Raw genomic sequence first — 24568 nt, 5'->3', positions numbered from 1 at the left:
TTTTTTTCTGAAAACAGCTGCCTGCTGTGGCCTAAAACAATTCTATTAGAGTGATGAGAGTGAACCAATCAAAATAATGAGCTGAAGCTCACTATAAAGCTCCATAAAGCTGAGGGGAGCTGCGGATTCAGGTGATAACTCTTTTGTAGGTTCATCACTACAAGCAACCCCTTAAACATTGTTGTTTTATAGCTGCTCTGAGTAAAAATGTCGTAATGCTTCTGCAAACATGTTGAATCCAGATTGAAAACACACACACACACACGCACACACAGTCAGCTGTGGTAAAATACTTTTATAGAGCAGTAATCCATATCTGAAATATAGCATCCAAGCAGAATAGCTCTGATATGTACAGAACTCGACTCACTCATTTTCTCAATTTATATATGCTTTTTATGTAAATATGTATATAAGTATGTGTTTGTGTGTGTCCCGTATGTGCATGTAGACATGTGTAGTAGTTTTTCATCAATTACAGTATATTAAAAGTTTTAAATACAGGTCATAATAATTCTTTTTAAATGACTCTGGATATAAAAGCTGGTGTTCTGACCCTCATTAGTCCATTAATGAAGATGAATCATCCCCCTCGTTTCATCTTTTATAAATATTCTCTATCCTCTCTGCTGTATTGCCTCTTGTACTTTGCCCCTTTGCCCCCTTCCTCCCGCTATATATTCTCTTTATGTCTCCTAATTGCTTCCTAACTGTGAGTCATATTATGGACTGAACTTTTGCTTTTATTTGACTTCAGCATTTTTACTTCCCCTCGCCAGTATCAAACCTATAAGTGCTGAAGAGGCATTTTAAGAGCAGTAACAACATGTGTGCCCCAGTCAAACCACTCTCATCAACTCCAACAGCAACAGCTAAAATCATAACCTTTGTAACTTTTTTTGTCCTCCCACAGTTTTGATGTTTGCATTTTAATTCTCCAGTCCTTTCCACGCTTGTTTAAAAAAAAAAAAAAAAAAAAAAAAAAAACAGATCTCCATAGTTTATCAATCGTAGAACAGTATCCAGTGCATTGCAGTATCAAAATGTCCTTTGAGCAGTCAGAGAAACCAGAAACACTTCTTCCTGTTCTTCTTGGTAGCGGCAGGGGGTCGCACCGGTTGAGGGGAGTCCTGTTGGTGGGGTGTGGATGGCTGGGGGGCGGCGGGCTGCGGCGAGCCCCCCTCGGGAGGGTCGCCCACCTTCCATGTGCGTACCACCTGCCCTTCCTGCAGACGAAAGTCATGCTCTACACTAGAAAGAAAAAGAGGGATATAATATTAGGGCAAAGGTCAGTTATGTGTGTTTAAACCTGTAACAGTTTATTGATCATTTCAGTGCAACGGAAACAAGTTTTGAACATAACACTAACATATGATATAAGATAAGATCATCCAATATTATATGATCACAGTGTCTGTGTGCCTTTTGGAGCTGAGCAGGTGGGTTTAAGAGCTTTTCCTCTGAAAACAGCAGCCTGCTGAGGCTGAAAACGACACTATGGGAGCAGCGACAGTGAACCAAAACTAAAAAAATTGCAGCCGAACAGCTAAGCGATAAACTGAAACTCACTATAAAGCTCAGTGAAGCCTGATCCTCTATAATTTCATCACTATGGGAATTGCTATTATTAAAACACCACTTTAAACATCGCAGATATAAAGACAAATACCAAGAGTGTGAGCAGCGTGAGATACAAGGAAGAACTCGAGTGAAAAGCTTCGCGGAGAGAACTCCCGCATCTGCCACTTCCTTCATAGACAATAATGAAGCCGTTGACAAAGTGAATCAAGTGCTGAAATGCTGAGTATCACAGAAACGTTGCGGCACCAGGAGGGATCCCAGGACTGCAGTTGACACACACACCGAATGAAAAAGTCAGCAAGGTGCATTGTCAGTCACATGACAGTATAGCTCAGGGGCTTCACTGCTGAAATGAGATGTGAACTCTGATGCACCTCTGCAGAAGCTATAGGTAAAGGTAAGCAATAATAAATGAATGCATCGGCAATAAATGAATAAGAACAATATTTGCTTGCTGGATTACTTTTGTCAGCAGTTACATGTTGGGTAAGCTTTCCCCCCTCCTTTTCTTTCTTTTTTTATATTCTTTTTACTTTTGCTGCTATTCTTGCTTATTATGCAGTGGCCTAGTTAGCTGGTGTTTCTCATCACAGCACAGATGCTGGAAATAAAGAGGACTCCCTCGGTTGAGGATACGAGGAGAGAAGTGCTGCAGAGAAAGCAAGGAGGACTGAGCTCAGCAGCGGCAGCGGCGGCGGCGGCAGCAGGGCCTGGAGTTTTCAGGCAAGAACAATGAGGACTCTCACATTCATATCCATCTGGATTTATAACGCCCACTCCCTCAATCACTCAACCACTTCACGCTGGATGCCCACTAGTATTCTAATGCACGGAAAAAAAAACAAGTGAAACATCAAACTCCAGACAGGAGCACAGTGCAGGCAACGGATATGGACAGAGTAAACACTAAAAAAAAAAAAGTGAGTGGGTACAAAGAGCAGTGGAGAGGATTTCTTCCCTCCGCAATATTTACAGCAGGTAGGAAAGAAAGCCACTTCAACGAAACCTCTGTGTGGCAGCTGGGAGTGCTTCACAGTTTGAAACAAACCTCCAAAAGCTGCGTAAAATAAGGCGCTAGTAAGTAGAACAGTAAGTGATGGAGTCCGATGCTGCTGTACTACCACCCTGAAATGAATAGAGTAAATAAAGTGCTCGGTTTCCCTCATCTTCACAGCCTCCCTATTTGTGCCACCATACAGCTCAGCTCCCTATAGAGCTCCCCAGTGGCTCCTGTCTTGCGTCCGCTGTGTTCCCTCTTTGTGAAAATGAATAGCCCCCGGTCCACGGCTCTGCGTGATGAAGGCACATTGGCGCTGTAGGGAGCTGTCCACCCTCAACCTTAATTATCTGCACACTGAGCCCACAAACTGTGGCAGACAGGAAGCTGTGAACCTAACACACTTCTTTCCGCTGCTCCTCTTCTGTCTTTTTTTGGCTAGAGGCTACACCCCACGTCAGGGTCCTGCCTGTGGGCAAACTAGGTGTGTTTTACAGATGATGCAGGCCATAATATAGGTTAGGTGTCACAAAAGTTGAAAGAAATGTGTTCACTGTAGTTGTTGTGTGTATATACATCATGTTCTGTAATAACCACATGGCCTTGAACAACTTCAATGTCCCCTTCAAAGGCGTTTCCTTATCGTAACTTCACCTGGATGTTTCACTGTGCAGACTGATGGATGCACAGAGTTTGACATACAAGGCTGTTTACGCATTAATCTGCTGAAGGTATGTATGATAGTATGGAATTCAATCATGGTCCCATATGCAACTCAGAATCAGGTGTCTGACATATATTGAAGAGAAGATGACAGCACGCTAAGCTCCAGTGATTTCATAATCGACACTTGACCACACTTGTTCTTTGTCAAGGTAAGTTCAATACAGCTGTGACATACACATGTGCATCTCACAGCTGACCACGATCACTGACATTATCAGCAAGTTACAAGAGTTCACCTGAGTTCATCACAACATTAGAAAAGTTAAGAGAATACTTCAACAATTTCAACTATATACATGTATATATGGGTTTAAGTTTAAAGTCGGGATAAAGTCAATTCTGAGATTTCTTTTTCAAACTATTTTTCACCAGTTTTCAGTCAAGGATTTTGTGGGCGGTCCTTAAAGGGTGGCTCGATGACACGCTGAGGTCACCCTGAGCATACCCCTGCACCCCTAGCAGAGAGACAGAGATTAATTCATCTCGCTCAGAGTGTTTCAAAGTTCGTCATGTCATTTTCTGAACTCATCTGACACGTTTCAGAGCCTTCAGCGGATACACACGCCCCCACAGTCCTGAAGCTGAGAATACTGCTCGTTTTCCCCTGATTTTGACACCTGATTTCATAAACTTGTCGATATTTTTAATCATTTAAATTTGGCTGGGAGGTTAATAACACTTTCTTCTTTGTCTGACAAACTCAGAACACATTTTTACTCTGACTTTACACAGGCTTTAAAGAACAATCTAAAACTAAGAACAACACAATCAACATTCCTAAAAATGTTTAGTTAAGATGTAATACAAACAACATTAAAAAATCATCTATGTGATGAACTCAGTTATAACTTGTTGACGTATGCATCTGACAGTGCAAGTGTTATGTGGAGACTCCAGTTCATACAAACTGTGAATAGATTTTTTTAGTAACATCTTGTGTCGAGCAGTTAAACTTTGCATGCTCAAATATAATAGATTTTTTTTTAAAGAGGGAGAAGGAGTGGGTCTAATTTTAAGAATGTTTAACATGATAATTGCTAACACCTCAAAATATGTACACAGAAAAAATCGGAGTAGAACAAATCGGTAACAAGCTGATAATTAATGAATCGTTAATAAGTAGTTAGTGAGTAATTTCTATACTTTATAGCAGATAATGATGATTTACTACAGAACTGACTGGACGATAATATGTTAATGCATCAGGTCATGATTACTCTATAAATATCTGTGAATCGACAACCTGACCACTTTCCTCATGAGTCACTTCTGATTAACTGCTGAGTGGCACAAAACTATTGACGACTAATTACTTAATCATTAGTCACTCTTTATGTGCCCCCTTAAGTAAAGTGATACATCACGCTAAGTAGTTACCATGCAATCCCTCATTACTTCATTTATATGACAAGTAGCTACACAGTTTTTACTGGTGAATATTTAAACCCATTTTATAAAGTGCTACCACTTGATTGAACCTTTTTGTGTACACATACGATTATATAAAGCATATGCCTTACAATATGTCGTGTCCCTACATGTAACTAATAGTCTTCGTGTTTGATTAATCCACCAAGACTCAGAGGAGTAACGTGACCTCTACCTCTATGACCTTAGAGTTTCAGTGGGAGGATCAACATGAGTCTAAGGTCAACGCACGAGCTGGAAAAGTTCAGATTTGTTGCTGTACAGCTTATGTGTGACCTTACTTTGCACATGTTATTCCATCCTTAGAGATTTACTCAATAAATCTTCTCTTTTTTTAATCATTCGGTTTTGGGAGACAGCGACCTTGCCCAAGAGCACAATCCAGCACATTTCTTGAGGGGATTGAATCAGCAGATTTGTAGTTACCAGATAATTTGCTTGGAATTCAAGGTTATTCAACACTGTCATTTAAAACAATAAAATAAAATTGACAGTAATGTTTGAAATATTATTAACATTACTGGCACTGCTTGCTGTCTGTAGTACTTCAGCTTTTACTACAGTCTGATAAACTTAGACACAGTATAGTGCACTGGTGGCCAGAAAAAAAAGAGCCGGGTGCTCGCACAGCATCGCACTCTCTGGTAAACGAGGAAATTAAGCGCAGACAGATTGAATACATGCTAAAAAGTGTGACAAGCTGAAAACAATGCCAGCATTTCAAAATAATATAAGCATAAGAGGTTGAACAGGGCTTCATCTCTTTTTCATCCTTCCATCTATAAAACATTCATACAACAGCACCAGCAGGAGATCATCATTTCTCCTCCATCTCTCCTATTCTGTGCTTTCGCTGAGTGGTGGAGGAGAGACTTTCAGCAGAAATGTAGCAGTGCAAAGGCAATCAAGCTGAAATATCTTTGCAATTTTCGCTCCTATAGGCTGAATATATATTTATATATATTTTTTTTTCTTTTTGAAAAGAGAACATTTCATTTCAGCAGGAATTACACGAGCAGTCGGTCTCTGTAGAGAGCGCTGTTCATCTAGGTACCACACCCACGAATGCATGTATATGCCAGCACACAATACAACATCAGCACTTCATCATCTACCGTGACCCCACAACCCCTCAACATTCACACACACATATACACACACACAACAACCATCCTATTATTACTCAGGAGAACAGGCTGTACCCTGAGGTATTACACTCTCCTCGGACTATTATTCCGAGATGGTCCCACCAACTGTTTGGCTGTCATCGAGCGTCCCAAATTCTGGTCTGACTTGAAAGATCCTTCTTCGATACCTGCATCAACATTCAGATCGCAGTAATCTGGGAGTGCGATGCAAACAGATGAGTGTGTCACCAAATCTAACATTTGATTTCTTGCACAAGATGGTAATTTATCCAACCAGGTGTGATTTTGTTCAGCTCATCCATTTCAATGAACTCTGCAGCAGAGCTGAGCACTTTAGAATAAGGATCTCTCGTGCACAGCGTCAGTGTTTTTTTGAGAGTGTCTGTGTACTGTATATATTTTCACTGTATGCGTGACTCAAACTGAATTCTATTAATTAGCTGAAGGTTTTTCCATAGTGCAAGGCTCATTGTTATTCATTTTGGGAGAAAAGTTAAGGTAAATAATGCCTTGAAATCTAGGAAAAGTAGAGATGTGTGACAAAGGGGTTGCATAGCATTGATCAGTAAGTTAAGGCAGACAGTAATAAGAGAAAACTCAGTGAGAATTATTTAGAAATATTGGACAGTAAGGGCAATTTTGCAGGTCTAGGATTTGGCAACAATTAAACTTGAATAAAACAGAGAAAAGATTCAATTACTGGTAAGACTTATTACAACTAAAATGAAATCACAAAATAAAGTGAGACGAAGAGACTGCAGCCATGCTAGCAGCTCTGTGAGGCTTCACTAAGGCATAGTGTTAACTGTCTTATCCCCGGCTCAAATGTCATTACAATCCAGCCATATTTGTTGAGATATTTCACTCAGTATCACAAATGTCAACCAAGAAGAAAAGTCAGATGATCACCAAACTCATTGGGATTCATCCTCTGGGATGAATGCTTGCCAAAAATTAATTTTCAGTAGTTGTTAAGATATTTCAGTCAGGCCTGGAGTGGTTTACAGACAGCATCAGACTGAAAGCCATGTCACTTGCATGGCTATCAAACTCAAGACAATGAGTCATTTACTGTAAATATATGAACAATGTCTTATCTGGAATCAATATAATTAAATAAGTATGTAAGGATGATCGGCTCAGCTCCAGATAATTAAAAAAAAAAAAGGTCTGACATCTAAAGATAATGAGATAATTAAAGTGTGATCTCAAGCTAGACGCCCAGTCAGCTAGTCTACAATCAAATCCTTGTTGTCAGGTTCACTTTATTGACAGTCAGGGCTGAGGCATCTTTTGTCTAATGGCTTGGTCTGATTGTGATTGACGGAGGGTTGATCCCAGTGTACCGACGGAGCAATCAGAGAAGGATTTATTTGGGGGGGGGGGGGGAATATATCCAGGAATCAGTAATCTTGCATTTCCACACCCTCATTGATCAAGCTCACAGAGGTCTGGAGAAAATCTCATCAAGTAAACGGAAGATACAGAAGGCTTCACTAACAAGATAGTAGGCACCGATGGAAATGAATGTCTGCAACAGGCTTGAGAACGGCGAGGCAATGTATTATTTCAGTTTGTATCGCTGGGAGGAGACTGTGTGACGGAGCAAGAAAAGAAAGACACTGACACCGTAAACATGACTAATACCTCAGGGACACGTCATCATATGATTTATGCTGTCCACGTAGAGTTTGACTATGTGATATAATTTATGCTAATCATTGGATGCTAAAAGCTTAAATGCACATCACCGGCAGACGGATCACATTACACCACGACACCTCTCACCACAAGACAGGATAATATATTGTATTGAAACTCTGTGTGCAAGGATACAAATGTTTTCAAGGTCAGTGCATTTGGCTTCCTAACTAAAGTGCTGAAGTACTTGGCAGCAGTTCAGCATAAACAAAGGGAAACCTGTTGTGGCTGGTTTTCTAAATAACGTAACCTTGTTCGGCTTTAATGTTACAGCCTCTGCCTCCATTTCTGTCCGCTGCCTTGCATCTTTTGGCATTGTGTGATAATGAATGCCAAATATTTACATTTTCATAGCAATTACCCAGATAGATTTTTACTAATGTGACCTTATTAGCAACCTCTGGCACTTCCCATAGTGCTTTGTTTTTTTCAAAAAACTCAACAGCACAGCCGTTCCCAGTGAGAGAAAAGGGCAGACTCTCACCTTGTTTGTATTTCGCTCCATGTGCATGAATATATAACGCAAAATGTTTATTGAAGAGAAGAGATGAAGAACTTGGCATCAGAGAAAATCCTCTGCATCAAGTAGCTTCGTAAATAAAGAGCAAGCGAGGTTAAGATTGATTATTGAGGAAGCATAAGCTTGGGGATGAGGAAATAAAAGCAGACGTAGGCCAGGAGCTTACCGTCCCATCAGAGTTAGCCTGAACCAGCTTAAGACTTGACCTGCTATTGTGATCTAACTCTCAGTGCTTTGTTTACTCTGTAGAGATCATGGTGCCATGGGAAAATGCTATACAAAGTTGAAACAAGCTTGCATACACTGAACCAGCTGCCAAAAGCGAGTCTGGCAGCTCCGAGCATTCAGGATCTGCTCTGTGGGATAAAAAAGCTGTCCACTGTGAATTCACACTTATTGCTGGTTTACTTTCAGTTCACTGTGCATGCATGCTGTTGTCGCCTAACTGCTTCTGTCGGTAGCTGCTTTGAGAGACCTGATAATTGAGGTATGTGTGGTGACAACACGAATACAGAATGTAAAGCTGTTGGCAGACAAAATCTTTAAGACACAAGAAGATCAAATGGTCAAAATATGACTCTTCTGAAAACGGATTTCTTAAAACGGCTAATAGATTTTTTTTGGCCACTAGGAGGCATCAGAAACACATTGGACTTTAAAAACAAGTAACATATTTTTTAAGGGAAACATGCACTTGCTTTCCGGCAGAGTAACATGAGTTGATACCACTCTCATATTCTCAATATGCAACAAGAGCCAGCAACTGTTTCGTTTAGCAAAAAGTTATGTGGGGTTATGTGCTAGACTATTTCTTGAACAGGCACAATGACTTTGGAGTATCCACCAGTTCTGGATCACAATGGGCCAAGAAATAGTCTGGTACATAACCCCCTGTAAAACAGTGAATTATCATTTTTTAGATTGTGATCTGTGTGTTAGACGTGTTGGTAGGCAGATTTTGTTACGTTTGGACTAAGCCGTGCTAGCTGTTTCCTTTAAGCTGATCCGGTGAAAATCTTTGCTGACAAATTCTTCTTTATACATGAATCAGACGCATTTGAAATCGTGTTTCTGGCCACATGATTAATGTCAGTCCAGTATTCACTCCTATATCTGGCTCTGTAGCTGCCACATGCTTCACTAGGTTGACCAGCTGGCCTGCTAACTGTGTCTGTCTGCTGTTTAGTGTTGAGCAGGTATACTTTTTTTTGCTGATCACAGCTTCTATGAGAAAAGTAAGAGCGAACCAAAACAGTAAAATTGCAGGACAGAAAACCACAACAAAGAGCTGAAACTCGCTAAAAACCCTTTGTACAGCTGAGGGGAACTGGGTGATAAAGCAGAGTCTGCAGTTTGCCTGTACAGTGTTGTTTCTCAACCACTGGGCAGGAAATCTTAAGCAGGCATGGTTAACCTTCCGTGTGATTGTGGGCCGCGAACAGCTGAACATGTCACTGCAATTCAGACGAACTGTAAGTCGGAGCATAAGCACAGTTTCAATGCTGTTAAACTCAAGTTAGAGCAGTTCTGTGTCGATAATAGCCGAGTGCTGGCATTGAGGAAATTGGACCAAAATTTACTGTTCGGCCTCCTGGGGGCTGTTGTGGACCAAATTTAGAGCAACATATGTGATGAGGTGTGCTTACCCAGTCTGTCCTAACATTCAAGCCAGGATTTTTCCTCAGCACCCGCCCACAATGCATATTTATCCAGCGCTCTGTGATGATACAGCAGAGTTTGTTATTGGGACATCTTTGAAAGTTATTATTTGTTCAAATGTCAGTGAGATATTACCTCATAAAGGAACTCTACAGTAAGTCAGCTAAGGTGAATTAAAAGGCAAAAGGTGGTGGCTGGTTGCACGCGGTTTGTCCTCAGCACCACTGAGGTATTGAGTGATACCTGCTGGAGCGGAAGGCTCTGATGGATGGGTGGCTATTGAGGAGATCTGAGAGAGAGAGAGGTGTGACAGCAGGGTGGCAGTTTGCCACTTGCAAAAACAAAACAAAAAAACAGCAGTCAGGATTCCATCCATCTTTATCTCCGTTGCACCCATTCATAAACGTACATTTGCTTCATAGATTTCTTTGTGTGAAGGGGTTTTTTTTTTGTTTCACCTCTTCACATTTGGAGGTGGGAAGGATGAACGACAGTCTCGAAGGGTAATGAAGATTTAGAGCCGTGGGGTGGATTGTTGGGAGATATGTGCAGAGATGCAGAAAATAGGGAGCAGATCAGCACCAATGTTTATCTTAACCATTCTTTTTTTTTTTTTTTTTAATCTAAATGGGATTTTTTTTGGATGACTAAATAGGTCAGAAATATATGGCAGACATATTTACCAGAATAACAGTTTGTTTTGTTGCCTCAAAACCAAGACATGTTGGTTTTGTGTCTGGAGATAATATATTTTTAAAAACCCAGATCATTAGGTAAAGATTAAAAAATTTAAAAATTAATAAATATGCAAAGTCTATGGGTGATTTTAATCCACAATTTTAAGTAAATTATGCATAGACAATAAAATAAAAGTGTAAATATACAACAAACAGCATCTGCTGTTGAGGACCATGTGATGCGGAGGGAAACATGGGTTTATAATAATAATGATAATAAGTCATTTAGATTCTGTTAATAAATTGATTGTAGTCAGTAAGTAAAGGAAGTGGTGAATTGGTCCATTGGTTCTGTCTTCCTGATCAACTCGGGTCCGTCACATTCTTCTCCTGCCGGTCTCAGCAAAAACACGAAATGCACCGACAAACCCACACAATTATGTAATTGCAGCTAGTGTGTGGAGCCAGTGTGCGCCTCTTGAAATTTTAAACATTGCGGTCTGCAGAGATGGTGAGCGAGTTGCTGTAGGGACCACTCTGAGTTTCAAGAGCTAACTAAAAAGACAAAGCCAGCGTTAAGGACTCAGGACGCCAACGTTTGTATGAGGGTCGAACAGCGTCTGAAACCTTGGAAAGCTTCAGACAGCTTTTTAAAACCGCCAATCCGAAATTCACAACCACTTTATTCACTGACTAGACCAGTTAAAAATAAGCAACATCACTCTCAACTTCCTTTTTTATTCTTCTCTTCTGTCTTCATGTCTACGGTCAGCATTTCATCCCGCCTTCGAGTGTGGATATTCAAAACTATTAATATATTTTCCTGCAGACGCATTGGGACATCATGTTGTACAAATTGATTCATTTCGAACATTTCCAACCTTCGTGCTGGAGTTAAAACACAATCCAAAGAGATTTCTTAGACCTGAAACATGAAAAACGTTCATAACCGATCAACGAAGTATTAGCAAACACCACCAAACACCACACGCCATTACAAAGCGGTGCCTGTGAACAACGATGGGAAACAACATTTAATATCTCATCTATCGATGATCTCTGATAATGACATAAGCACAGCGCCAAAGCAGGGAGAAAATGGAGAGTGGGTGCCAGTGGAAGAGCTTTGGGGATCTAATTTAGCTGTGAGTGTGATTCTAATGTGATTGGTATTTATATGACACATCATCCACATTAGGCAGTGCTTCCCTGTTCCACATGCCACTCTTGATCTTCCTCTCTCCTCCCTCTTTCAAAGACATGGCACATCGGTGATGGGCACCATCTGGCACTCACTGTTGGCACAAGTTCGGCTTTATGATTATTGCCAAGCAGCATGAACAAGGGTCCTCGCTCTCACTCTTCTTCTCTGTTTCACGCCCCGGCCCTGTATCTGTCATTTCTTCACACAAACAAACTCCTGAGTGGATGGATACACATTTGTAAGGACATATAACAATTTTACGGTTTCACATCTCCAGTGAATGGTCGAAGACGCTTTTTTTTTTTTTGCTTAATGTATGCACTGCTAACACTTTGCAAACACCGCGCCTGCTTTGTTTTCATTTTTTTGTGACTGTCACACTGTCAAAAGAAAAACAGAGTATACTGAACAAAAATCATTTCTATTTTCTTGTTTTCTTGCTGTGAAAATCGCGTGCCCCTGCCGGGCTGAACATTTCCTTTGTATAGCTTCATGTGAATGAGCGTGATGCCGACAGTGTATTTTTTCCTTCTCCCCTGTGAGATGCCTGTTGCTCCGTGGCTCAGCCCTGAAGTAAAGATGGATTACTGCAGAAGAACTGCCTGCCCTGCCCTTTACACATTTCACACACACCACTTCTCCATTATCAGCCTCATCCACGGGGGGGAAGCGGTGTGCATGTGCGCACACAGACATGCACGCACACAGGTTTGAAAGCTCTGACAAGGTTGTTAGCGAAAGGTCAGTGTCAAGAATCTGACAAATCTTTTTTTTTTAGAGAAACGAAAACCTCTCATATCCAGTTAAACTGAAAACACACCAGCTCTTATTTTCCTCTCGTGTTGTCTTTCCATCGGTTTCTATTTATCTCTGTCTCTCTCTCTCTCTGTTTCTCTCTCTGTATTTTTGGTTTAAGACACAGCGAGGAAGAAATCTGTTCATGTTGGGATCAATTTCCTGTCAGATATGGACAACCTGGTGATTTGAAATATCAGAGAAAAACAAGTCCAGGCTCTGCAGTCAGAAGATTATCCTGATCTTGCTTAGCTGAGGGGACTTAACCACAGGATTCTGCGAGGGCGTTATTGATTGATTGGTACGCTTTTTTCATTAGTGATTTACACAGTTTAGTTTCTTCCTTTACAGCGTAAATACTCGACAAGATTTTGAATCTATTTGTTCTCATATAAGGGCTGGCATTTTTCAACAATACCCATTTAATGTGTTTACATCTGTGATTTTCTTCTGTATGTACATTTAACCTCTGTATATGGTCCACCTTCCCCATGTGAGATTATGTGCTGTACAAATGATTTACAAAAAATGCAGCCCCGTAGCCCAGAAATTAAATCCACTAATTTACTGATTAGTAAACTTAATTTACTAATTTGCAGCAGCAAATATGCTTTGAAAGGAAACATAATGCCGCCTGATTACATTTTCTACTCATATATTGGGTAAATTTCAAACTTCATTTGTTTTTCTTGCAGTATGACATGAGGAGACATGCAAACAAAACATTAATAAACTTAATTAAACTTAATATTTAGGCAGTAAGAGCACTTAAACGGATAGTTTGGATGTTTTGGGGAGTTACTTATGCATGTGCACTCCCGGTTTGGAGAAACAGATAGAAGTCTTGGCATGGAAGTAGAGCAAAGTACTCTGTGGACAGGGTCAGCAGAGAAAAGAAAAAAGCTAGTATTATAGCCACATAAAAAAAAAAGCCCACCTTGGAAAATGTAAATTCTGCACAGCGGCAAGGGACAGGGCTGCTCTGATGGCAAGGTAAAGCGGGTGAGAATATGCTCACTATAGCGTACACTTAAATGGATATAAACGGATATTGATTTTTTGGGGTTGGCCTTTTCTTTGTGTGGCTGAAACACATTTCTTTGCTGACCCTATCCACAGCAGTGCAGCACAGTGCTTCTGTCTGCTTTTTCCGAACTTTAGAGTGCACTGACCACTGTAGGTAACACACTGACTATGCAGTGCCTCATAAAACTTCACTGAACTATCTCTTTATGTCTGGGAAACATCACAGTCTTGGTTAAATATGGAAACATGGAAAACCACCAAAGTGCTTTTGGTGCCTAAACCACGTCGGGATGTGAATCCTGGTCTCCAGTGTCAAACTCCTGCAGCTCATATGCCCACCATCCATCCCGACGACCTCCCAGTGAGTTACAATACAAAGGGCTTCCTATTCTTGAACACAGTCCAGGCAGAATTTTTCCTACAAACATTTTCCTACAACATGTAATTGGAAAAACAATTGTCTGCCTGCTGTTTGATGCTGTACAGTTGCATTTTGGAGCTCTGTCAGTGATAACAGCGCCCTGATGCTGCAAAAAAACAACAACAATGCCAACACAGTAAAGTTTCAGGCTGGACAGCAGCAATGAGCTAAAAAGAACTGCAAATGTCTGTAGCTTCATTTTTTTTATTATTATTATTATTATTACACGTGCAAATTCCTTTTACTTGGCATCTGATATATGGATTAAAGATGCTTTAAAGTTAGGGGAAGATTTTTTTCTGGAACAGTTTCATGCCTGAGAGTCGGCCAGCTAAAGGTCCATCCACCATCCTGACATATAGGACAACACCACCTCCTTTCTTTAGAAGAATAGTCCACTATGATCATAACTTTTAAGGAGACTGGGCTGCCTGATGTTTTTGTTTTTTCAAAGATGCTTTTATAATTCATATTGTGTCTTCTCTGTCTTTCGCACACACAAATGCACACCCACTGTCACTGTAATATACTTTGTTGTTGCTTTGTCTTCAAATTTAGATGTACATCCCCTCTCCTCCTTTCTGTTAACTGCTGCATTTTCATGGGAATTCATTTTATATTCTATTCAATCAGGTATTTTCCCTCCCTGTTATGTTAATGGCAGAGAATTGTCAATGTTTAATGAATGGCTGGAGGCTGGATACGGATTCAGAAATATCCCTGTGACCATGAACAAAAGAAGTTCATCTATAATTTGCCCACACATCACCGTGTTTCACAGGAGCTCCGATAAGTGTGCACACATTGAGGCACAGATTTATTTTGGACATGTTTCTGCTCATTTGCACACTGTATGTATAGTGCAGATGTTGGTTTCCCTGAATGAATAAACCGTGCACAGAAACACCTCGGGTTCTGGTTCATTTGCCTGTGGAAGGGAAAGCAAAGCTGTAAGTAGCTGCCGAGGCAATCTTTCCTACTCACCTCCTCTCTGCTCTCGCCCCTCTTTTCTGCCACTGCTATACCCAATCCAGAGCTACGAGTTTGCACCACTTCTCCTCATCCCCATTTATGTGTGAAATGTATTTATATTCAAAGCGCAGAAAGAAAAAAAAAAAAAACGGAGAAATGTGGGGAGCAGAGGAAGTGACACAAGCAATCTACTGGAAAAGGCGCCTCTTTCTGATGTCTGTAGAGTACCGTATTCCTCTGGATAAAACCAGGACAATGAGAAGCTGTCAGTAGCTATGGGCCAGTGTTGGAGCCGTGTGGAGAGTGTTTGAATTGAACTGCTATGCTCTTGTGGGCCACATGAAAAAGTGAATCAAAGGCAGTGAAAGAAAACGTGAGCCCAAGCTGAGAAGTAGCACTCTGGAGACAGGGAAGTAGACAGAAGCACATTATAGAGGGCTGGAGTGGTGTGAATGAGGGCTCCATGCACCACAGCCCACAGCTTTTAACGCTGTCTTGAGTGACAGCGAAGACACTATACATTGTTCTTACTAGATTCTGCACTTTAGAGTATGAACTCTCCACGTTCCCTTGACTCAGATGCACGCAAAAAAAATGGAATTTCCCAACACGCTGTTTAGACTCTTTCAACACAATCAAATGATTCTCTTCATCAGGCTACTTCCTGTTTAACCATTCAAGACATGCAGTGCTGCTCCATCATGAGGATCTATGGGACAAACGTGTCTGGCAGGCGTCCTTCGCCCACACCGAGCCAACGGAGAGATGTCTTCAGGTTTCCTTTAACACTATTATGACTTTTTAAAATCTTTTAAAGTTGCTGTGATTCATTTTTAATGTGGATGAATATTTCACTGCACGCTACGGTTAGAGAGAGAGAGAGAGAGAGAGAGAGAGAGAGTGTTTTGGTGTGAGGAAGAAGAAAAAAAGGTTGGAGATATTAAGATGCATGAAGAGTCAGCCCAAATTTCCTTCCTCGTGCCCAGTCTCCAGGGTCTCTTATGCTCCACCAACTCACTCTGGTCTGGTCTATCGCAATCGAAGGACAGCGTGAGAGTATCTAGCCCTGTCATACGATGTTGTGTCAGTGGAGATGTGCGTCAGGAAGCGCTGATTCATGATGGGTGTGTGGTGAGAATGGCGAGTGATGAGTTGTTACTGTAGGCGCTGTCACAAAATGTTCGTCTCAAGCTCTCTCGATGGATCAGTGCATGGCCTTCGCCCTACAAGTCTAGAAGACTCAAAGCAGAGGAATCCTCCACCCTAACACCGCCACCTCCATATATATATGCATATCACTCATGCGAAAAAGGCATTCATTGACAAACAGGATGCTTAAAGAGCGAGCATTGACTGTAAATGAGAGGAACACTCAGGGGAAACAATAGAAGTGTGAAATGAGGCCACAGTACAGATATCAAACAATTGTGAGTGGCATCCCTACAGATAACATTCAGCGAGCAGGAAAGAAAGAAAGAAACGGAAAGAATGCTTCCTCAGCAACCTTTTTCTCAATTATCTGCTGCTCACTGAAGTCGATGACGGATTGTGTTTGAGAGAAGAAGAAAAAAACTCTTAGTGGACTCATAGTTTAGCTGAGAACAACGTATGGTCCAGAGAGTCATTAATCCATCTCAGAGTAGCAGCCCATCGAGCTCCTCCAGCAAAAATGCGTGATCGAGCAACAGTAGAGATAAAGCAGCAGAGCACAGATCTGATTAGGCTGCCGTCTCCACGTACTCCACAGGGATTAAGCTCAACAGTTCCTTGTTAGACCTCCCTACTTTGTTCCATATAGCCCATTCGTCATTAGCGGAAAGAATAACGGGGGGAGAAAATCACAACTCCACAGTAATTAACAGTCCTGCTCGGCCACACCATCGGAATCACATATTAACATGCAGCTAATGTGCCACTGGTGTTGGATAAATAACATCAAACACATCATGCATTATTCTTCCTGTAATGTGAGATGCTTAAATACCAGAACAAATGAAGTGCTTACTTACGGGTCTCGGGTTTGGTGCAAGGTACAAAATGGTGCATTCTGTAGCTACAAGTGCATGCTTAAAGTGTCATTAGCATTTTTATATAAGCTTTGCCCTGAAAGATCTGTGCGCAAACGTAAACTTACATGTATCATACATCATCATATTGATTTTGTTAGACTTTATTTCATATATTCTACAGCATTTCATGCTACTTACCTACTGAGTAAATAGTTTTCCCCTTAATTTTGTAATTTTTTCCCAACACACACCTCACAAAAAAGCCTAATTTACACGTATGATATTATCAAATACTATATAAATTTGTGCTTACTCCTGTACTTCATTGAAGTTACGCTCACGGACATGAAATCTGTCTTTGGTGTGCTGCTTTAGGGGTAATATCACGCAGGGTTTCCCCATGTCATGTTAGGGTCGTTTCTAAAGTTAAAGTAGATCACAGCCTGTTTAACTTTATCTCTCCTCTTTGTCTCTTTAGCTGATCAGACTGATCGGGAAGTAACCTTCAGAACTGTGCTGGTATCTACACAATGAGTCACCTGTACTGCTGATCCATCTCCATTCTCTTTGATCTGGCTTCAATAGATATCGTGTGTGTAAGTCTTCAAGGTCTAAAAAATTCTTCAAACTACAAGCGACCAAGATCACCAAGATTTCTTGCACATTTTCTGTCCACGATCTGCAATTTAAAGCTGCATTAATTGTTTGTTTGTTTTTTGCCACTTGGGGGCAGCACAACAAGACGCAAATACAAGATCGATGTCATATCAAAAGTTCAAATGGAACCTGTTAGAGAATGATTGATTATTTGTACATGAAGCAGGCACAAAGCAACATCAGCATTGCTTTAAGCTCTGTTTTGGTTTCCACCAACTCCTGAGACAGATATCTGTCTTTTAACAGGAGTGCACAATGGGTTTATCACATCTTTTTCACTGAAAGCTCTACGGGAATTATCTGTATCTGTTTAAATATACATATTTGTATATATTTGTGTCTGTGTTTGTATTTATACAGGACTTGTACCTGGCTTGTACTGGAAGTATTTAGAAGTTGCCTGCCAACAGTAGCTGCCAACAAAACATACTGTACGAAATAATATAATATTCTAACCAAGTATCTGAATTAAGCAAATAGTGTAATGAAACATTATCTACATTTAATAAGAAAACAAGTCAGCCTAAATAAACACTGTGTTTCTAAATAGGGCCATGCATTATTTAAAAAGAATACTGTATAAGAGGAGAAAGGCCAGATGAACTAAGTAAATATTAATGCCAAAATGTGGATATTTTTTGTATCTAACCGGAGTACATTATCTGTTCATGTCTTTATTTACATCCCTTGAAAACAGGTGCCTTAACAACAATATGAGTGGAGTGAGAATGCACTGAAAGGTTAAAGAAGAACTGCAGAGTCAGGTGATAATATCTGTGTGTTCATCACTACTGTGCCATTTTATTGCACTATTTCACATCACATGTAGTGAAAATATTGATTATAGCTGAGGTCAAATTGTTCATGGCTTTAGGACAAATATTCCATTTTAATTTTTTCAGAACAGTTTCCTGTCTGAACTTGATTGATACTGTGCGGTGTGCTGAGTTGTGCTTTTCTGTGACGGCTAAGACTTCTTCAAGAGGCTTTTTAATTGATTGAATCTGTCCTGTCAGATTTTATAGCTTTTCCATCACTCACTCCTTTTCAGTCTTCACTTTATCTTTATCTTTTTTTTTTCCCCCCTTCCTGCTCCGACACCTTTTTCCTCTATCGCTGCCAAATTCTCCTTTTTAAACTCGGCTCAGCTTGAGCCTCAAAGAAAAGAAAACCTCCTTCCTTTTCAAAGTGGGGAAAATCCTCTTGTCACACATGAAACAATCATGTCGAGTTGACAGGTCGATTGAGTGATAAGTCCTCATCTGGCCATGAAACGGTGGCTCGGGATGTCTACTGAGCAGTGTTAAGTGTAATGTTTCAGAACAGCCACAGAGGAGAAAAACACATGATGATACAGTACAACATACCAGAACGATAACTTATCATCTGTCACGTTACTCTCTCAGAACGGCTCTCATCTGTATTTCTTATTCCCTTTCTTCAAGATGAGAAACTACCGCCGCTTCGTGCTGACATTCTTGAGCAGTAACCCTCACTGTAATATTCTAATCTTTCAAGATGAAGCTGTATTTAGTTTCTGAATGAATCATTTTCTTTATGGGCTTCTTCTCCCTCTGCTCTCGCTCTCTTGTTCCATTTCTAAATCTCAGATCTTTTCTCACAGATCTCTCTCTCTCTCTTCTTTCTTCTTGCCCTCCCCCACCGTCTTTCCTCTTCTTCTCTATGTTTCTTCATTGAGGAGGTTTGCATGCGCACGATAAATAAATTACCGAAAACAACCAGATTAGGATAACAGTTTGATCGAATCATTTATGTGGTTTACAGTAAGTCAACTTCAGCAATAATATCATTTGTTTGTTAATGCCGAGGATGTGCTGCAGCTACAGGAAACACCTTATTAGCGCTACAGAATAATAAATAAGAAATGAGCAAGTAGGTGAGTGTGTGCACAATCAAATCACTCAGCGCAATCAGTTTAAGGTGTACACATGCCACATTTCACAGCTCCAGTCCACAATTAAAAAGGCTGATGATGAAACTTGGCTTACTAATTGGGTTATTCTTTTATATTTACAACATAATTTGACTAATATAACCCCTCTAAGGTGTTACATGAGAGTTTTAATAACCAGAGTACTGCTTTAATGCATAACACCGTCTAACATCTATTTATTACACGAGTCGCTGAGACCTCTGCATCAACAACAAGATCAATAATTGCCTGCCAACTGCCATGTTAACTGCTCCTCCAGTTGCCAAGCCAAGCTAGTCATTTTGCTCATATAAGATAAGGTAAACATTTGCTGGATTGAGGCGGCATATGATTACCAAAAACTCTTTTGCTGTCATGCTGCAAATGTGTGAATCAGTTATGATACAGCAGATATAATGCATAGAGGAGAGCAAAGAATAAGTAGAAAAACAAAGGTATAATTTTGTATAAGACAATAAATATACAGTATTACTTTATCCACCTATTAAAAAACTAACTAATTGCTTATACATATTACTTCTGCAAAATGTTATATAAACATATATTGCATAATATATTTTTTAATTCTGTCAAAAGATTCAATAAACACGTCAAATATTTTAAAGCCTTGTATTTCATGTGTCAGGTTTTATTATATGTGTGCTTGTAAGTACTCTGAATGTCAGCCTTTCTTCTCTCCACAATTTCTTTCTCCTCTGCCGCTGGAAGATTTGCTTCTTCTTCTACAAATAATCCTTTCTTTTTTTCTTTTCTTTTTTTGACATTTACAACTATGAGACAGGGATTTCAATTTCATAGCAATCCACACTTTTCTTTTTGCCTTTCTTCACCCTCCTGTAAAGTGTGAAATCCTGTTTGTTAATTGATTGATTTCAATTCAAATCTCGGAGCGGAATGATTGTGCAGTAACTCTGCGAGCGTGTTTGTGTATTTGACATTGTGTGTGTGTGTGTGTGTGTGTGTGTGTGTGTGTGTGTGTGTGTGTGTGTGTGTGTGTGTGTAAAAGAGAGATAAGGAGAGTAGAAAAATGAGAAGAGTAGAGGAGGAAGGGAGGAGACCAAGTGGGCACATTGGTACACGACTTAAGTCTGCGTTTTTGTTCACCTCATTAAATCTGAGAGGGAGAGCATGAGAGGGTGTGTGTGATAAGTCTTAATAAATCTCTTATAACTGTGTTCAGTGATCAAATCTGGAGCACTGTTTGTGCAATAAGAGACATACTCAAAGTGCTGTATCAGGCTGTGCTGTCACACACGGAGCAGACCAAGTCATAAAACTGAACTCCCAAAACTGACGTGATTCAAAATGACAGCGTGATGCACACAACTGTGCACCGAGACGCGCACTGTGCTCTCAGTGCTCACATGTAAAACGTGTGATAAATAGGCAGGAATTCCCAAGAGGACACATCCACATCCACATACCTGTAGATGATGCACGCACAGTCCCTGCAGGTCCCACAGTTCTCAATGTCCTGTCCGGTCCTGTAGGAATGCCTTCTGTTGAAAAGCACAGAGATGACATATCAGGGGTAAAAGAGTGACATTCCGTGTGAGTGTGTTTGTGTGAGCCCACAAAGACATATTCAGGTTATCGTGTCTCTTGTTGAACTGAATTTCTGGCACGCACCTCCCTGCAAATATACCAATATCCTCTCTGAAATCACCCCTGATCATTTTTTAATGAACGACACCTCTTCCAACAGGCTCAGGCTGTTACGTAAAACCGTGAGTCACTATATTACTCTGGGCATAAAGTAATGCTTATGAGGTAAAAGTCAAATCTGCATGCATTACACTTAGCCCCATCACGTAAGATATGTCACTTTATGAGACGGAAGGCCATGCAGTCGCATGTTTAAACGTCTGCAGAGTATGTGTGTGTTGGCATTAGCGCTGACGGTGTGATTTGGATTAGGCTGCTCAGATATCAGTCAAAGCTTTCCACGGATTCATAGACACACATCCATCCATGTCTATCGTATCTCATGCAAGAGTTCTCACGTCATGTACTATTTTGGTGTGATAAGGCGGGAGAAATTACTAAGCAGCTTACAATGTAGGAAGCAGATTAATTAAAGACTTGATGAGAATGGTAAAGGGTTTACACTAAGAGGCATGGCACATCTGAAACCACCAACATGATGACAGCCAAATGCTGATTTCTATCTATCCCCGCCTGCTGCATACGTGCATCAGGGAAAGAGCTGCTTGCAAAATGGGTGAACCCAAGCTCCCAAACCGCTCCCTGTGGTCTGACACAACATAAATTTGAGAGTGAGATCAAGAGTTACATGAATGACGTGAGACTTCATAAAAATAACTACAGCCTGCTTTCTGTCTTGCATTCAATCTGGCATTTCTTATTCTCCGTTTTAGCCGGTTCTGTCTCTCTTGCCTTCTTCTCGTTCTTACCAAATTTACATCGTGTTCTGTCCGCACAGATTTGTTGCCAAAGTATTTACAATGTCTATAATGCTGGGATTGGCTATAAATAGAGGAGCTGCATCACAGCAAAGCTCGGGCACAACAACCATCTATCTGTAATATTCACAGCACATGAAGCAGCAAGGTTATTACCGCTGGGTTCTGTATTCCCTTTTTGAAGAATAATCTGCCTACAACAACCCACTTGTCTACTCCATTCCAGGAGAGAGGAGACGATCTTTCAGTGCGAAGCTATGATCGCTATGATCATGTCTGCCTCTCATTTGTTTTTGTGTAGTGAGAACTAAATTCTCACTTGAGAAATTAACTGTCTGGGAATAAAACAGCAGGCACTTCGGCTACATGCTGACATAATTTATATTGTCCTATTGTTTGCTCTTCTCCTTCCTTGTTTTCTATCTATCTATCTATCTATCTATCTATCTATCTATCTATCTATCTATCTATCTATCTATCTATCTATCTATCTATCTATCTATCTATCTATCTATCTATCTATATATATATATAGTCACTTACCAAGTAAAAGACAGCAATTACTGTACATAACAGTGTAAACTGTGCTGTAATTAAACATTAAGAGTTCTGTCGTGAGTTATCTTTGGAGCATTGTATAGATGAGATAGATAGATAGATAGATAGATAGATAGATAGATAGATAGATGATAGATAGATAGATAGATAGATAGATAGATAGATAGATAGATAGATAGATAGATAGATAGATAGATAGATAGATAGATGAATAGATAGATAGATAGATAGATAGTAGATAGATAGAAGAAAACAAGGAAGGAGAAGAGCAACACATAGGACAATATAAATTATGTCAGCGTGTAGCCGAAGTGCCTGCTGTTTTATTCCCAGACAGTTAATTTCTCAGTGAGAATTTAGTTCTCACCCACAAAACAAATGAGAGGCAGACATGATCATAGCGATCATAGCTTCGCACTGAAAGATCGTCTCCTCTCTCCTGGAATGGAGTAGACAAGTGGGTTGTTGTAGGCAGATTATCTTCAAAAAGGGAATACAGAACCCAGCGGTAATAACCTTGCTGCTTCATGTGCTGTGAATATTACAGATAGATGGTTGTTGTGCCCGAGCTTTGCTGTGATGCAGCTCCTCTATTTATAGCCAATCCAGCATTATAGACATTGTAAATACTTTGGCAACCAATCTGTGCGGACAGACACGATGTAAATTCGGTAGAACGAGAAGAAGGCAAGAGAGACAGAACCGGCTAAAACGGAGAATAAGAAATGCCAGATTGAATGCAAGACAGAAAGCAGGCTGTAGTTATTTTTATGAAGTCTCACGTCACTCATGTAACTCTCGATCTCACTCTCAAATTTATGTTGTGTCAGACCACAGGGAGCGGTTGGGAGCTTGGGTTCACCCATTTGCAAGCAGCTCTTTCCCTGATGCACGTATGCAGCAGGCGGGGATAGATAGAAATCAGCATTTGGCTGTCATCATGTTGGTGGTTTCAGATGTGCCATGCCTCTTAGTGTAAACCCTTTACCATTCTCATCAAGTCTTTAATTAATCTGCTTCCTACATTGTAAGCTGCTTATAATTTCTCCCGCCTTATCACACCAAAATAGTACATGACGTGAGAACTCTTGCATGAGATACGATAGACATGGATGGATGTGTGTCTATGAATCCGTGGAAAGCTTTGACTGATATCTGAGCAGCCTAATCCAAATCAACCACCGTCAGCGCTAATGCCAACACACACCATACTCTGCAGACGTTTAAACATGCGACTGCATGGCCTTCCGTCTCATAAAGTGACATATCTCACGTGATGGGGCTAAGTGTAATGCATGCAGATTTGACTTTTACCTCATAAGCATTACTTTATTGCCTGGAGTAATATAGTGACTCACGGTTTTACGTAACAGCCTGAGCCTGTTGGAAGAGGTGTCGTTCATTAAAAAATGATCAGGGGTGATTTCAGGAGGATTTGGTATATTTGCAGGGAGGTGCGTGCCAGAAATTCAGTTCAACAAGAGACACGATAACCTGAATATGTCTTTGTGGGCTCACACAAACACACTCACACGGAATGTCACTCTTTTACCCCTGATATGTCATCTCTGTGCTTTTCAACAGAAGGCATTCCTACAGGACCGGACAGGACATTGAGAACTGTGGGACCTGCAGGGACTGTGCGTGCATCATCTACAGGTATGTGGATGTGGATGTGTCCTCTTGGGAATTCCTGCCTATTTATCACACGTTTTACATGTGAGCACTGAGAGCACAGTGCGCGTCTCGGTGCACAGTTGTGTGCATCACGCTGTCATTTTGAATCACGTCAGTTTTGGGAGTTCAGTTTTATGACTTGGTCTGCTCCGTGTGTGACAGCACAGCCTGATACAGCACTTTGAGTATGTCTCTTATTGCACAAACAGTGCTCCAGATTTGATCACTGAACACAGTTATAAGAGATTTATTAAGACTTATCACACACACCCTCTCATGCTCTCCCTCTCAGATTTAATGAGGTGAACAAAAACGCAGACTTAAGTCGTGTACCAATGTGCCCACTTGGTCTCCTCCCTTCCTCCTCTACTCTTCTCATTTTTCTACTCTCCTTATCTCTCTTTTACACACACACACACACACACACACACACAC

The 24568-nt window shown here is 40.6% G+C and overlaps 1 protein-coding gene across 2 annotated transcripts in view; it reads right to left on the bottom strand.

Annotated features, from left to right (window-relative positions):
- Positions 1-280: 280 nt before the first annotated feature.
- LOC109140869 (mucin-5AC) overlaps positions 281-24568 on the bottom strand; it is a 36248-nt gene continuing 11960 nt past the window's right edge. Inside the window, exons 3-4 of one of the 2 annotated variants that reach the window (XM_019269126.2) lie at positions 20900-20974; positions 281-1251 (exon numbers count right to left, since the gene is read on the bottom strand). In XM_019269126.2, the coding sequence (XP_019124671.2) occupies positions 1059-1251; positions 20900-20974 (268 nt within the window). In that variant the 3' untranslated portion in view covers positions 281-1058. The remainder of the gene's footprint in view (positions 1252-20899; positions 20975-24568) is intronic. The other variant, XM_019269127.2, reaches the window with a different exon arrangement.

This window comes from Larimichthys crocea, chromosome IX, assembly GCF_000972845.2.
Source record: "Larimichthys crocea isolate SSNF chromosome IX, L_crocea_2.0, whole genome shotgun sequence".
NCBI lineage: Eukaryota > Metazoa > Chordata > Actinopteri > Sciaenidae > Larimichthys > Larimichthys crocea.
Note: the sequence above shows the minus strand (reverse complement) of the source record. Positions and strands in the feature narration are given on the sequence as shown.